We start from the raw sequence: 17,374 nt of genomic DNA, 5'->3' as shown, positions 1-17,374 counted from the left end.
AGCCAGACTGCAGAAGAGTACGGGACTGCCGGCACATCGTGGCTCGGTCTCGGCCTCTGCCTTTCCAGCCCAAGCTGTCTCGAAGCACGAAGGATGATACCTTTGTAAGGGAGATGGCGGTGCGAGGCATCACGTAGGAAAGACAGGAACCTGCAACATGGGCTCAACCTCCACATCTGCTTAGTGCCGATGTGGACATTCATAGGAAAAGGGGATTATTCTGACTCCAGGAGAGAATGGTGTTTTTAAAAACTTCTGAACTTTCAAGGTCCTCCAGTAGATCAGTTATATAAATCTCCATCTCCTGGAGTCTCGGGATTGTATCACTAGCTCAACTTCTACTTAAGAACAAGTTACTGAGTTTCACAGCCATGAAGGAAGGCCTCCAAATACACTACCGGCTCTGCAACAGCCTCGCCTGTCCCTCACACCCAGCCCTTTCCACTCTCATAGACCTTCTAGACAACACGAAGGCAGCCAGCTTTGGCCTTTAGCATCTGTTTCTCAAGCCACTAATTTTTATTGTAATGCTCATATTTTTACTAAAAAAAATGAGTATATAACCACAGTGAGATGTGTAGATGGTAACCACGATGTTAAACCATAAAGTCTCTTCAGGCCTATGTCTTCCATCACCTTAAATCTAACCTCGTCAATGACAAGGAATGTAACTTCAGGTATACTGTGCTTTTACTTTGTGGCAGAATATAGGTTGTAGTTTTGTAAGGATATTTTCTTGTTTGCTTCATCTATTGAGAGGCTCAGTGTGCAAAAGTCCCTGCAAAGAACTGCATCCCCACAGCTTTTCTGCATAAGGCAAACATCAAGGATAACAGCTGGCACAAGAGATGAATTGCATCCTAAAGCCTGTGTTCTGCTTTCACTTCTAGGAGTTCAGATGGGAATAAATTCCAGGGAAGACAACGAATTTGCCTAAGTCCAAAAGCACAGTCTGCTACAACAATAAACATGCTCTTTGTCTGAATTTCTGCTTTCCAGGCACCAGTAAGTGAAACCTTAATGAAGTTAAATGCATTAAATTAACATAATCAAGGCATTAAAAACCAAACAGAAATATTGGACAGTGTTACCTTTGGTTATTTTAATTACCTAACCTGTAAGTGAGCATTCAGGCTGGCATGCATATCTAAAAATGAACTCAGTATGGAGAGAAATTTATGGGACAAAAAAGATAAGGAAGAAAAAGTAGCATTGGAAAAGATGGGATGCTGGCAAAACACAAGGTATCAGAGATCATCAAGGGATTCAAGGGGAAGTATTTTACTTTTCACATGCTTTTCATAACTGAACAAGGCAACCCACTGCAGAGAGGTTATTTGTTTCAGAGTATGTGCAGGAGTTCCTAATGAGGCTATGAGGAATGACTAACTACAGATAGCTTTCTTCTAATCTTGTTCTCTAGGGACCACACTAGCAGTGCAAGGATGGACTAAGAGGTTAGTCAGGATCCCAAACACCCTAGGAGGACGTGGGAACAGGATGGGCCTCACTGTAAAGAGCTTGTGACAGAACTCCAGTAATCCTCCATACAATCACACAATAAAGCAAGTTATCTTAGTTTTTTGAGTCTCCAGAGATGGGCTGAATAACTTATAAGAATATAGATCCACTTGCTTATGTATGTGCCACTTACAAGCCATCTAGCGTGGAAAATCTGTTTCCCTCAAGTGATTTTGGCACTTTTGCTCCCAGAAACGCAGGACTGCCAAAAAGAAAAAGAAGAGATGAAAAGAATGAACATAACAAATCTGGGCTGTGTTCAGCTGAAAAGCCTGTGTAAAGGGATGCTTGTTTCTCATGCCTGTATCTGAGATAATAGCCTTTCATAAACAGATCGTTTCCAGAATGTAGTCCCTTCTTATTCTTAGCATGCCTGAGAGACTGTTACATCCTCTAAAGTATTCACGGAACAAATATTATTGCAAATGTAAGCCCTCTTTGAAATGCTAGATGTTCTGCTTAGCTGCACTAGGTCAGAAGAGATGTGCATTGGTGTTTTTACTTCCTGATCAGACGCGTGCTCAAAAATTACGTACAAACTGGCAGAGCAGAACAGAAACAGTCCGTCCCCACCGCTGCCCTGCCACTGAGAGCAGGGAGTGCCAGAGTCCCTAGGTCAGACACTCTTGGAGGTCTGCTTTATATGAAATGCTTCTTTCTGTCTTCATCAATGAGCATTTGTCTTATGCTCCAGCACATGAGAGTTTATTATCTCCACTTATTTTTGTTGTCTTGTCTAAATAGCTGAAATGAAATTCAATATTCTCAGCTCAGTGTTGTGTGTATCTATTACCATGATAGCAGCTCTCTCTGTAGCTTACTTCTGTCTCTCATCTTAGGATTTATTTCTGTTTCTCCTGGATAGTTTCTGAGATACGGTGAATGCAAGTAACATTGTACGAAGTATTTTTAATAACTTCTCGTGAATACTTACATGTCTGAAATGAAAACTCATTTTCTGATAATGTTCATGGCTAGGAAAACTAACTGAACTTCTTGATTATTTGTGACAAAAGAAAACTCTGCCATATCATGTTAACAGTACGTTCTAAGTATTACACAAATAAACTCATTTAATCCCCCAAATGTCTGCTTTTTGTGCTAAGCATTCACTTCTGTTGCTCTTTTTCCCCCAAGCCACTTTAGTCATTTTTAGTATGAAATTCCTCCTTCAACACTGTTTAAATGAGACTCTCTTAGGAGGGAGTAACATAACTCGGGCAACACATCTCTGACATCTGGGTCTTCCCTAATCAGAGATAGCTGCTTTTCTCTATCTTCTTCTAATTAACAGAAAAATATTAGTGTTTCCAGTAAATACAAACCATTCCTTTTTATATGAAACTTATCTATTTCTTCCACACATGTGTTACCTTACCCACTCCTTCTCCAACTAAGAGCGCCAAGAAAAGACTGAAGCTTCACCACATTCATTGCAGCTAATTATCAAAATGCTGCAGCCTTTGTAAAACCAACAAACCTAAAAGGGTAAGTTCTTTAAATAAAGACTTATTCCCACATCTTGAGCACTAGTATTTCTTGTGTTCTAGTTGCAGCAATAAATTTATTGATGTGATAATACAAGAAACGACTGATGACATACTTGGCTGATTTTAAGCACAACCAAGGGACTTCACACAAGAACTGAGACAATGACAAAGCCGTGAGTGAACTTATTTTGCAGATGTGATATGACTGTTCTTCTCATATTCTTCTAAATGTTCTTCTCATTATCTAAAGTCAAGTTTAAAAAATTCAAACAAGAAACACTCTTTGCTCCTTCCTAAATGACAGAACATTTTAATCCTTTTACAGAATCTGACAACTTAACTTCTGTACTAGCTTAACTGCAATACAAGGACAGTATATGTCAATTTTTTTTTTTTTTTAACAAGATGTCGAATAAACTACAGATTTGTTTCCGGACACACAGCATCCAATGTAAGAAACAGAACTAATTATCAACTGAATGGCAGATGTGCTTGCTAGTCTTTTCAAGAAACACAGAACGGAAACTGTGTCACATCAGCTGGCTGAACTGTTGAGCTCCGTGGTGCTCTCAGTTACATGAGCATACATCAGGGTAGCTCCAAACCGAACACCACAGGATTTTTACCCGAGTCTGAAAACAGATACAGCCTTTAGGATCATATCAACCCTGTTCCTACTGTTTTCAAATGCCTGGTTCTTAAAATGGGATTCCTCCGATCAACAGTAGATGTCTGTAAGTACAACTGAGACCATCGCTCAGATTAGCAGAGCAGCCGTAGAGATAACTGCAGCCACCTATGCTCTACTTGTACTGACAGCAGTAAGGGGGGGGCTTATAGTCATCAAATCCAGAAACAAACACACATGAACTGAGTATTTCCAATACGAGAGTCTTAGAAATAATTTGAAGAAAGGCACTTAGTTTGGTTTGCTACTTTTATTGCTGGCTTCCTTATTTTCTCTTGCTTGGGTGTGTGCTGCTGAGGAGCACAGCACAGGCTTTGCTGGCTCAGCAGAGAAGGTGGATGCGGTGTGGGGTGCAACAGAGATGCTACAAACAGGATTGCAGCAGATTAAGATGTATTCCTGATGTGCAGCAGTGATGTAACCATTTAAAGGCAGCTTTAGATAAAGGAATAGATCAAGGGAGATAGGACCACTGTGGGAACAAAGAGCTTTCATAAATCTGCTGCCTCCTAATTACCAGCCAACAGAATGAGTAGGGTCTCAGGAAAAGCGCTTAAAACTCAGCTTCATATGCATGGGCCCCTCTTCTGTGAGTAGAAAGGATTAGCACAAGATAAACACACTGTAATATGCCTGAGAGGAGAGTTTTAAGCCCACCCTGTGTATCCTTTTCACTATGCCTAATAAGTAAAGTGTAAAACAGATCTAAGCAAATTTGCACTACCAATGGTTTTACATAAAAATTCAACATACAATGAAAATTGAAGGAGAGAGCACAGATGAAGGGGAGGGCTCCACTTCATGCACTTTCTGAAAGTCAGAGACCTCTGAGAGCATACTTAAATATTTCATTAGCCTTTTAAAAAGCCCCCTCTCCAGCTACCAGTCCATAGCACCTTATTCCCAGAAGCAGCTTCATAATTCACAAGTTTGGCCTCTGCTCTGGAGCCTCTAAAGGGAATTATCTGCTCCGCTCACTGCAGCACCACCTCAGAGACTTTGCCTCTTCCTCTTGCTCCTTCACTCTCAACACAGCTAATGATACTCTCCTGCTTCTTCTCAAGAGACAACCTCGGAAACCTCACAGGGTCCCCAGCCCAGGCAGTCTCATGAAGATGCTTGCCTATTATAGATAGGGTTAAAATCAACTTCAGATTTGGTTTAAATAAAGCCTTCATTTATGATCAACTGAAGACACAACCTGCTTTATGCAGCTGAGTGCCTGGAACAGCAGCGTGCTGGCAGGCTGATTTCACTACCTATTGTTGGTGCCTCCTCGGAAAAGGCAGGCAAAAAGAATAAAGAAAGAGCAAGAGAAATGGGGACAGAAAAGCCAAGAGCATGGTTAGAACGTGCAGTGGGTTGTGATACAAAGAAACATGCTCAGAATTGGAAAAACTTTTTCATTTGAAATGAAGACCTTTTAGTTCTTTGACTCCTGCTGGCTTCAAAAAAAAATAGAATTTTTCACAAGACTGCATCACAGAAATACTGGGTGCCATCACCGCTTTGTTCTCAAAAAAGAACAAATTTGGAAATTCTTGCAAACTGCTTGAACAGAGAGAATGATATCTTTTGTAAATTAGGCAAAATTCAGATTGAGAAAGACTACACATCTCTGCATTTCTGCAAAGACAGTTCAGCAGAGACAAAACATCTTGAAGTACGTGAAGTAACATTCACTTACTAATGCAAGTGCGCCCATCAGCATGGAGCTTGTATCCCACGCTGCACTGGCAATAGAAGGAGCCCTGGGTGTTCACACAGCCCTGCTGGCAGCCTCCATTCACTGCTGCACACTCGTCAACATCTGGAGAAGAAGGACAGATGACTAAAATTACAAGACAGCCTCAGAAAAGCCATACCGTTGCTCTCCTGGACCGTATACAGACAATACATAATGCAACCACTGCACTTCAATTGTTTTTTTTCTGTTTGTTTACTTTGCTTCTGCACTGTAAACAGAGCAAAGAAAATTGAAATTTTATGGAGTTTTTCAAATTTCCCGCAGGCATTGCCTGTGCACTCTCTACTTCTGAAGCCCTTGTTAATTGAGGTGATCTGCAACATGGATGCTTCCTGCGGGACAAAAAAAACACAGGGAAAGAATTACAGTAATGTAACACATCTGAGCTTGTAGTTAGCACTGGACAAACATCTGGTTTTTGTGAAGATCTGCTGTATGAAGATTGCCTTTTGCATCAGGCTTTTAATTTTTTTAGCAGTTGCTCTTGGGGGTACTAGCCCATACAATGGACAAAAAAGGAAAACAGACATGCAAGAGCATCTCTATCACCAAAACATTTTCAATCACCGAATACACAAAGAACTTTAATATTACAGTTAAAAAGAAGAATGATTTTGTGCCACATTTCCTTGTGACTCTTATCCCTTGGGCTTCCTCATGTTCACCCGAGCTTTGCTTGTCTTCTTCCCAAATGACCTCCCTGAGAGAGGAGTGATTTCATCGCAGCGATTTCCTGAGGATATCTGTTCTGAATCTAAGCAGGCTTCTTTCCATACTTCATATGTTAGAGGATTACATTCAGTCAAATAAGGAGGAAAACTGCCATTAAGCCAATTTGAAAATGTTTCTCTAACATTTCATCCAAAAATGAGGACAATGGAGAAAAAGGATCAAGAAAATTTTAAGTATGTGAAAGTTTAAAATAGATCTACAAAACTGAATTTCCAGAAGCATATAAGCAGTTTTTGTGCCTTTTCAGCAACACAAGGCTACTGTAAATAACATTTGATTGGCATGTGGATGTCATGGCCACAAGAACCAGCTAACAAGTCTTTGGAAATAAGGGTCACCTAGGAGAAGTGCCGCTGCGGGAAAGGGGCCAGCGACCGAGCAAGGCAGGCGGAGCCGAGAGGAGCACGGAAACGAGAACACACAGAGGATTTTTCCCCCATATTGCACTTGAGAAAAAAGGGATCTGGCTTTCATATTTTTACTGTTGATATATCTGCTTTGTATTTCGCTTTTATGGTTTACATTTTTTGTGTGTTTATGTTTATTCCATTTGGGAAAATCTAATCAAAATTAAATGAAAAAGGAAGGTTTAAAGATGATTTGGAAACACCGAACGTCCTGGTCCTGAGGAAATGTAGTTATAAAGTTAAATTTTAATACTTTACATGTGAATTTCACTCATCTAAAATGAAGTCCTCATGTTCACTAGTGTTTAAATTCAGATCACTTGCTAGCGTGTGCCACTTCTTACCCTTCTGCTAAATTTGCTCTTTTATTAGTCTGTACACTAGATACATTTCCTGCAGCCTGGAGACGTCTGGAATACTCCTTTTTTTTAAATAGAAGTTTCATTTTTTAATGTAAACAGTAAATAGAAAGTGTTATTCATCTTGTTGAACACTGTACTGTTAAAAAATGCTCTGCTGAAAAATACCAGGATAAAAGCAAACCCAGGAAACTGTCCTGAGTATCACAGAACTAAAATAAGCAAAAAGGTTCAGAAAAACATAACAAGGAAGCAGCTGAACTATACAGTATACCATATTATGGTACTTGTACCTCAATAATCTCACTTGCTGTGAATTTCCATATATTAATTTTATAGGATACAACCAGCTACAGAAATTCTCTAATATATCAAATACAGCTTTCAATTTGGGTATCAGCACTTTTACAAAGGAGAAAAAAGAGTCGAGATGATAAAAACGAGCAAGTCACGTCCTCTCTATTTGAACGTTTAAACAAGTGACTTGATTTGCAAAGGAGCTCCGCATCCAGGAGTGCAGTTCTCAAACTCCATCCAGAGAGGTCAACATCTCACCTGAGCTGAAGGCACGTATCATCAGACCCTCTGCCACCCACCTTCTTCATTAACGTCTCCTTCATGACACCTCCGTTTCAAGAACTGCCAGTTCAACTTCCACGGGGCTTCAGAGAGCCGAGTGCTTCTCAAAGGCAGACAATTTATTTTGGCATTTAAGGAGGGTTTGGAGGCCTAACTTTAGGCACTCATTAAGAGACAAAAGAAAATACCTGACCAAAATACGTTAGGGACAACATATATACTTTATTTGCTTCATAAAACACCTTTCTAGGCCCAGCAAGAGGAGCTGAGGGCAAAATAATTAAATGAAAAACAAAAGACCCTGAAATACCTGTATATAAAAGCTGTATGCAACGGTGCCCGCCTCCCCACAACCAGGTGGGGAGGAACGGGAGCGAGATCAATAAGCTTGCGATGCAATTCCAGGAGCATCTGCTCAGGATGCCGTATGAATAGCGCCTTTGATGGCAGACAATTCTTTTTAGTCGAAAGCTTTCTCTGCAAGATCAATATTTTAAGGACTAAATGTTGAAAGATTCCTTCATGTACTCCAGATATAATATGGAAAAATGCAATACACAGTTGCCTTTCAGTGTCTCCTACATCTCAGGGACAGGAAACAACTTTGCCCCCAATTACAGAAGAAAAATGCCTTAATTATTTTGTCTGGAAAGTATTCTGCAAAGTAGACACTAACCTAAATGCTAAATCCACACTTGCAAGCTTAAAAAGTATAACCTGTTTTGATCTTTGTACCAAAACACTTACACTCATAAAAGACATATATACCAGGAAAACAACAGATATTTTTAGAGGTATATAAGTAGCCATTTCTTTTTCCATGTAGGAATAACTACAGAAATATAAAATTCTTTAACAATTATAAAGTCAATCCACACGGGATTACAGGAGATTGTATCTATTTAACAGTACACTATAATTAAATTTGGATTATTTTCTACTGCAGATCAAACTAAAACACCTCCACAGTAACTTTCTATAGTTACGATTTAGGACGCTTATCTGAACTAACCCAAATTCCAAGCCACTTAAGGTTTGCTTATCGCAAGCCATACGGTGATGAAAGCAACTGCACGTCCAGAAAGGGGAGCGAGAGCAATCCATCGAAAGGGAAGGTCACAGTGGGAATTCTGCGCTGCCCAAAGCGATTCTGAGAAGGGGATCATGCTGCGAGGTGAATAAAGCGGTCAGTATGTGAATACCCTCCTATCCACATATGAAAGATTCAGAGGAACATCTGAGACTCCCCACTGAAGGTCTCTCTGCTTTCCAAGCCCTCTGTAGGCAGCACACTACCTACATCCACACCACCACGCAATACCAGGATTTATAGGGATCAAGTCCCAATTTACCCGGTTGTCATGAAGAACAAAGAACCTAGTGGGAATAGCCTTATGATAAATTGTACAACCCAAAACTCAGTCCTACATGTTTCCAAGCTGTATGCTATTTCAGCTGCAAACTGACCTCTTGGGCATGCCGAGAAGATGTACATCAAGCCCTGAGCACGGGCAAAGGGGACACAGTATAAAAATGTATGAGCTGCTTTCCGCATTGTGCCCTTCCCAAGGGCAGATTGCACCAATGAAGCTGCACCTAAGTCCTCTAGACCCTGAACCGGGGCTCTGCTAATCTGGGAATTTTGTCCTCAGTTCATCTGACAGTCCACACCAGTAAGAGTCCGACTTCCTTGCCAAATACCTGTTTAAATACAGAGCTCTGGGATTACCTCCTTGGAATTCAGGGTCGTCATGTCAGTGGCATCTGTGCACAGCTTACTGCGTATTTCTTTTTTAGTATCATTACTAAAATGTTTATGCACAGCTATGATCAACCAGTTCCCTAAAAATAAACAGGTAGCAGTGTTAACCAGAAACACAGATAATTAGTGGACCTGCAATTATGTTTTTATAAAGGGAAAAAAATGCAGGATGTTGTCATACCTATTCCCTACTAACATCTTAGCCTTTTAAACCATTATAAAAGGTAAACAACAAGCAAAATTAAAGAAATATAAAAAGTAGAAAAAAGTGGTTCCAATTTTTGGATTGGGTAGGCTTGAATATTTGTGTATTCCTTCCGTTTATTATCTTTCCTCTCTTTCTTGCCCGTATCATGCAAGGCCGACATACCTGTGGGCAGGTGGGCTATTTTTCAGCTCTCAGTTTTTGAGTTCTCCCCTTTCAAAACCCCAGCAATCCTCCTGGGTCGAGAACAGGCTGCGGGTTGCCACAGCCCCGGGCAGGCTGCAGAGCCACAGCTCCCACGTCTCTGAACGCAGGGAGCTGCGGCTGCCAAAGGCGCCTGTGCTTGCACTGGAAACCACGTTACGCCCTTAAACCGGCACCTAACAAGTACCTGAACAGTCACGAGCCTCAAAAAGGAACTGAAAGCGCTCGTCCTTGTTGATAACCATTGGATAGATACTTCATGAAAGCCCAAGTCCTATTTCCTCCTAAATCCTTCTTCTTCAAGGAACCTGTCCAGCAGTTTCTGCAGTCACCGCTCCCAAGACTAAGACATCGTCCTCTCTTCCATATTATTGCAGAACGATACATCCATAACCCTCTTTTTCTCTTCCGCAGTCACATGAGTACATTTGGGCTCTGGTGTAGGACAACTGCCACTTCAGATCTCAAAATGCCTGCAGAAATACTTAGAGAAAAGCCTGCTTTTCTTTTAAATTCCTTTTTTTTTTTTTTTTTTTTTTTTTTTTTTTTTTTTTTTTTTTAAAGAAGTGCAAGAATGTTTCTCTCCTTGTTTCTTCCTAAGGTCAGTATCTGCAACTTTCATCACTTTTCTCATACCCTGCTTTCCTGCTTATTTGTGCAGCTGCTTGGAAACTACAAGCACATGACAAAAAGATCCTCTCCCGTCAAGTTCATTGCACACTTTCTCCTACTTGCACATTTTTAGTAAAATGAAAGGCTGGGCATAAGATTATTTATAATAGAGGCTTTGTTGCAGGCCTGAGTTCGCTCTTCTCCTTTGGGCTGGGCAACCTGTCAGTAAGCATTTTGGGAATCCCTGAATGGAAAGAGAGGTGACATTTCAAGGCGTCAGAAGAACGGCATTTACAGAAAGGCCATTTTGCCGAACGCGCAGTGACAGCACAACGCGAGGTCTAACCAGGCACGGGGTGGGACAGCAGAGTTTACCTTTCAGCTGACTTCCCTGAGCCAGTGGCATTTCCCCTGGATGACAAATGAACCGGCTTTGTGTCCCTCGACTGGAAAAAAGCATCCACAGATTGATGACTGTCTGGAGCCGGTACCTTCGGACAGGTAAGCAGGGAGCAAATTTCTTCTTTATAGTGCACTCTTCGGTGCGAGCTGAAGCGATCTGAAATGCTGTGAAGTTTTCAGGAGGAAAGGGTAGAAAGTGGAAATGCCCCAGAAACAAGAAGTCTGAGAAAGAGGCACTTAGGGCAAAATGGTGGAGGGTTCCCTGTACTGGAGCCCCGTAAACTGAAGCCATGCTACCACCCCATTGCAAGCAGCTGTAGAGCAGAGTGGCCCACACCCAGGTAAATGGTGGAGAGCTCTTAGATGCAGATGCTACCCCAGAAAGAAATCACAGCTTGAATGTGGGAGCACTTCAGACATGCCCTACAACCACAGAACAGACTTGAAGCATTTGTGCATGCCAGGGGATGGAAGGTGACTTTTTTAGAGGTCATCTTAAAAGGACAGCATAATCTGTCCTCTCCATTAGCACATCAGTTCAGTTCTTAGGTTCATCACTGTAGATGATGTGAATGGTGGTAAACTGACAAACTAAAAATCCCCCTCCAGCAAGCACAGTCCGGCTGCAAAGAACAACGCCGAGAGAGGCAGAGACTGAATAAATTTAAGCTGTGCGTGTCACCCACCCAGCAAATACATGTGACTTGACAGGGATGAAAAGATTCACGTCAAGCTGGAAGTTGCTGCCAGACACAATCTCACTCAAAGCAAGCACTATGGCCCTTATACTGCAAATGTGTAATTTGGCTTCAGTGCATGCCAGGTAATCCACACACATAAGTAGCCAGGCTTTACTTTCGCCCAGTTAAGATCAGCCGAGTCAGAGCCTCACCTGCACGTGCTGGCACAACTGCCCGTGCTCGGGGGATGCAGAACAACACATACTGCCCACACAGGTGACTTTAACAGAAGCATAGCTACATCCTTTTCACAAGATGCCTAAGAAATACCACACAGAAGTGGAATGAATTACACGTGCCTATTAACGGTTTTCATTCGCCACAATAAACCCAGCTTATTGCAAAAAGGCTGCAACCAACAGAAGCAGCAAAACACAAAACCCTAGCTCCTTTGATTCGGAGGATGGTTTATGCTGGTGGTTTTAAATTTATAATGTTAAATTATAATTATAAATAATTACAGTAATTATTTCTAAAAAGTCCTGATCACAGACTGGAAGCATGGTGTACCTCTTGCAGCAGCCTCCTAGGATTTAGCAAAGTCAGGGTTTTGTCTCTTCGTTAGACCAGGCGGCTCTGCAGGCCTTAAGTCCGCACACAACATGGTGAGGATCAAAGACAGGGGTACAGTCACTGTAGTGCCAGAGAAGGAAGGGAAGATGGGATGTTATACAAAGAACCACAAAAAGAAACATTAAGTGGTTGCATTTAAAATCACCACGAGCAGCTAACTGTTCAGCTCACACATTTATTTGGAATTGAAGTTACCAAACATCAGGTTTACCACCCGCTCGACCTCAGTAGCTTGCCTAGTCGCTTCAGCCCGTTGAGCTGCAGCCCATTTGGTACGGCGGGCACGAGAACTCCCTTATTCTGATATTTAAAATGAGAAGTCACCAGAGATGCATGATAGTGCTCTCCTTCTGTTCTTTGCCACTGCACTGTGATTAGTCTGTTTTACATATTCCAAAGGATGTTTAAACCTCATGCAAATTACAAAGTGAAAATATCATATGGTCTTTCCCCACGAATTCACATGGTGGAATTTAAACACACTAATTTGACGTGTTTCTAAATTCAATAACTTAGATGCTTAAGGAGGCAAGGGGAACAGGCTTGGCCCTAGACATTCATAAGCTGATCTCAAAAGTTAGAACTCATTTAAAACTTTATGAAAGCATAACATAAGAACCACTAGTCCTGTTAGTAGATAAATTTATACAAGATTCAACCGCCAGCTCCCCTAAAGTCAAGTAATTTCCTCAAGTCTTGAATTCAAAAACATCCATCATTTGACAAGCAATGTGAATCCATTCACAAATGTACGTACTAGTAATGAGGGCATGGTTTGCTCTTGAAGCATAAATGTTAAAACAATCTATCCCATTTTCAAAGTTTGATGGGAGGAGTTTTGAAATTCTTGTTCCTAGTAACGTATTTGCCTTATTTCTTCAACTATGAAAGAGGCTTCACATTAGTATTGATTTTAAGAAGAAAATACAACAAACCTGAAGTCTGGTCAAAACTGGAGCCTAAATATCCCCAAGAAAAAGCAGAATTATTGTTAATTTGAAAAAGTGTTTGTTTCACTGAACCAAACTCAGCTGGGAAGAGAGCAATTTGCAATAGCTGTTAGTCTTCCTTGAAGTCTGGGTTTGTTTTTTATATATATATATATCTTTATATATATATTTTTTTAAACAAAACAGGTATGTATGTTATAAGCTCTCCTTCTGAGTGGTCTACTAGAAACTGGTGTTCAAATACCTTTGTGAAACAGCTTTCAGCATAGATAAATGTATCCTGTGGAGCTAGCTGGGCCATTTTAAACTGTTCCTGCTCCTAGGCATTTATTTTTGCTCTTGAGCTGTTTGTTTCTGCCCTTTTCTGGCCTCTCCAATGGATTATATGAGCATCCATTGTCTGCTTTGCTTCAAAGTCAGCCAGGTTAGCTCAAATCACTGCTGAAGCTTACTTAAATTTCAGTAAGTCACAGGTGTCTGAGACAAGCTTGCTACAACAAAATTAATGGAATAGCTTGAGCAAATCGTAGTGAAAGGAGCATGTCAAGTCTGATAAGAGAGTGGTTAAAAAGCATGGTAAAGAGATTCCTTACCCAATTTAGTCCCCGAGAACCAATTCCACAGTGAAAGAGGACCCTTATTAGAGCAGTGAGTTTTGCACTATGCTGCTTCTTTGCCCGGGATTAAGGACAAAAAAGCTTTAACCAGCACCTATTTTGGCAAGGCTATCCCATTAGCTATGCCCAGAAACAGGCCTTCCAAGTTATGTAGTTATTTACCTTCCCCTTAAAATCGATGGCGTTGAAAAAGCTTTTTTTGCTCAGGTCCTCTGTCTTGCAGAGTGTCACCTCTCTTCAGACCCCTTGGCGATTCGCGCTGCAAAGAGGTATGCTCTGCCCCACACAGGGTACCTTGCCCGCATTGCAGCCCTTTTGCCACGGAGCTCCCCGCGACTTCTGGCTGTGCCTGGTAGGGTCCCTTCTCATCGCCCCACGTTCCTCTGTCTTCAAGAACACAGCAGGGCAGGGCCCACGGCACTGGGAAAGGCTTAACAGCAGTCATCTACTGGACTCTGCCCCAGGGGACGGGCTCAGCAGCGGCAACGGCTTGCAGGGGGACACATCTAGGAGCACCGAGAGCGACGATCCAGCTGACAAAGTCTTAAAGACCTGGATTCAATTTCCTGGCCTTACTGGACAATAAATACATTAATAAATTACTGTGAGATATCACACAGCCCTATTAGCAGAGGTCATAGACATTTCCAAAAAATGATATTTGATTTGCAGAAGGTCCTGGTAACTGACTTGAATTAATTTACTGAGGGGGATGCAGCAGGGAGAAGAGGCTCTAAGACCACTTTGGGGGGATACTGCTTTCCCGCGAAGCCTGACACAGTCCAACAACAGAAAGTGGTGATTTCACCTCCCTGATGCCTGGATTCCTCAGTCACTGTTCATTTCTCAGGTGCTCCTCAAGCACGTATCTCCTGGACACAGCGATGCGAAAGGAAGAAAATGGCCAGTATCTGTGCTTTTGATTTCTGCTTGCATCCGACGTCTGACATGCCAATCTCTCCTGAGACATTTAACAGTGGTTTAACTCAATAAACAGTCAAGAGCCCTTCATCCACATTTCTATATGCAAGCCATATGTTGCAGCTGAAAACTGATTATAATTAGAACTGTCCATTCAATTTAAACAAGGTCAAAAATGAAAACTATTTCAAATTCAATAAACAGGCCATTTGAAAGTGCAGACGCTGTGGAGGACAAGCTTAACAACTTAATTGACAGGTAAAGCTTCATTTCTAATCCTCATTTTGATATTGTCTGTAGCCTCAGGAGTCAAAACACATCACTGTTCAGTCCTCAAAATATGCAGAGAAAATGAAAATGTCAGTTCAATGAAAAAAAGGAGAAGCATCTGTTTGATAGCTGTGTAAGCCTGTGATATGTAAACTGCTTTGGAGTCAAGCAGCCCTAATTAGAGTTTGAAGGCACTCTTCATTAAATATACACATACAAATATGGTTTTAAAGCAATTATTGGGACGAGATGATTTGCAAAAAAATCAGAGTAGAAATTAAAGGAACACGATAACTTTCCTGGACAGACCCTCAGACAGCACTATGATGTTTTCACATAACAGTGAGGAAATACTTTTCACCACCTTTTCGCAATGCAGAGCTGAAGATTTTTCCTCACTTGTAGTCTTTAACACGAGAAAGAATAATCTGCTTCTGAATCATGGAGTAGTACAGAGCATCTTAGAGAAGTAAAGCCATAAAGGAAGGATTATCAGCCTCCACATTGGGGTTATACTACTAGATGTTTTGGCAACAGTACACACTTGATGACTCCAATTGCTGTGGATCTCCACACACATGGACATCAGCTCTCAGTGAAAAAGTGGTGCAAGGATAAGTGACTGACTACGTGAAGTAACAAGGGAATACAATTTGAAGAATGAGAACTCAAACATATAACTTATGAACTAAAAAAAATATATATACTGAAGAAAAAAGCCTCACTGATCTTTTACGCAGGAAATGCTGAATAAAAAGTGAACACACCTGTTGCAAACGGTGGAGCTGGAAGAGGAAGACTTGCCCGTGCACCGCAGTAATGTTTTGAAACGCAGTAATTAAACTCGCCATTTCTGCTTAGGAGAGAGACTTTGAGATCACTAGCATCAGCAGGCTCACCGCAGTGCTAAGGCGAGATTTTCTGATGTGGGGCATAATAGCAGAAGGAAAATTGTTATGGGAGCACGTCATACCATCAATTTTTAAATACTATTCCTCAGCACAATGCAGTCAGGCCATGCCGGGAGGCAGGAGGGTGGCAAGGGAAGACAGGATATCTACAAGGAGATGTACCTAATAGGTGACAGCATGGTACAGCCTAAACTCCTTGTACAGATTCAAATCTAAGTAGTACTAAGGCAGTTTGTGTTGGGCCGTCAGCATCTTCTCTCAGCAGGGCATGATATTTTGAAAATACAGTTATAGAATAAAAACGGAGAAAAATGACTGATTTGATGAGAACATCTGTTTTCTGTTAGCAGCAATATTAATGCCTGCTTGCTGAGCTCAGTAAGTGCCTTTACTACAGTAGGATGTATAAAGAAATGTCTTTTCCATACGCAGTAAAATATGCAAGAGAAAATGATAATTATGCAAATACCTTCATAATCTGATCTGCTTCCAGCTTACAGTACATACATCCTGCTTGTCTGCAACACGAATGCTGTTTGTGACAAATGTCCTACTTTGGTTGGTAAAAAGCTTTATGCCATCACATGGAGGAATTTGTCTCGCAAACTGACTGGGACGTAAGCCAATCTCCGTAATAATTGGTTTGGGTGGAGCAGTTGCCAATCAGAAGTGTTTTGTTCAACATGCAAAACGCAGGCAATGCTATCATTACTCTCCAAGACAGGCCTGCTTTTGCATTATAACGCCAAGCTAGTTTGGAGGGTGGGGGCTAGGAAACAGGCAGAGAAATAAGCCTCCGAGCTTCACGTCTCCGAGAATCTCACATGAACGAGAACAGAGCACCTTCCGCTCCATTTTCTGTAAAAACTGGTTCACTGAAATTGCTCTACAGCCATTAGTTCATACGATGCTTCCTCAAGAAGCATCCACAAAGAGTAGTTTCCCCTCTGGAGCTATCATAATTTCAGGCTGATCATCTACAACATAAATTGTCAGCCAATATAAGACAGTATGTTACACAGATTTTCTTGTTCTTCTTCCTTGTGACACACATTAGTCGTGACTCTGCAGAGATTCACCCACAAGAGGAAAGAAGTGGCACTAACACATCCCAGACCTGTCCATACCAGCTTGCAGCATTGGATCCTAACGAATTTTGTCACTAAGCACAGAAGATTCCTCTTTTTTTTCCCTGAGATTATAATGACATCAAATTAATCACCTGATTGCTCCGTTTTTATTAGTCATTTTTGAACTCCTTCACTGACATTGAATCCCTTTTGGAATAGTAACTGCTAGCGAGGTACTCAGGTGGGTTTTCCAAGAACCAGCATGCAATGAAGGCAGGTGTATTTCAAGCTGGTCTTCTAATAAATCACAGTTAAAGCCCCCAGGTACTCATGTAATTGAAGTTTGAGTAATCCAATACAATGTTGATCAAACTACTGATCTTTTAATAACAAACCGTAGCCTTCCCAGCAGCTCCTGATCTCACAGCCATGTCTGGATCACTTCCTTTGGGCCAATGCTTTCAACAGAGAAGCTGACAGATTTCTGTTTGTCCCAGATTTTATCACATATTGTTTTAAAGCTTTTTAAGTATATATCAGATGGCTCACAAAACCCACGGGTGTTTCAATAAAAAATGGGGGGTTTATTAGTTGTCCCCGTGAAGAATGGTATT

At 41.3% G+C, this 17,374-nt stretch overlaps 1 protein-coding gene across 2 annotated transcripts in view; it reads right to left on the bottom strand.

The window, feature by feature from the left end:
* Positions 1–17,374, bottom strand: part of LOC112986455 (multiple epidermal growth factor-like domains protein 6) — a 213,383-nt gene that overhangs the window by 70,029 nt on the left and 125,980 nt on the right. For both annotated transcript variants that reach the window (XM_026105729.2, XM_026105731.2), the window contains exon 6: positions 5,387–5,509. In XM_026105729.2, coding sequence (XP_025961514.2) covers positions 5,387–5,509 — 123 coding nt within the window. The remainder of the gene's footprint in view (positions 1–5,386; positions 5,510–17,374) is intronic.

The sequence above is a fragment of the Dromaius novaehollandiae genome, chromosome 9, assembly GCF_036370855.1.
Source record: "Dromaius novaehollandiae isolate bDroNov1 chromosome 9, bDroNov1.hap1, whole genome shotgun sequence".
Lineage (NCBI taxonomy): Eukaryota > Metazoa > Chordata > Aves > Casuariiformes > Dromaiidae > Dromaius > Dromaius novaehollandiae.
Note: the sequence above shows the minus strand (reverse complement) of the source record. Positions and strands in the feature narration are given on the sequence as shown.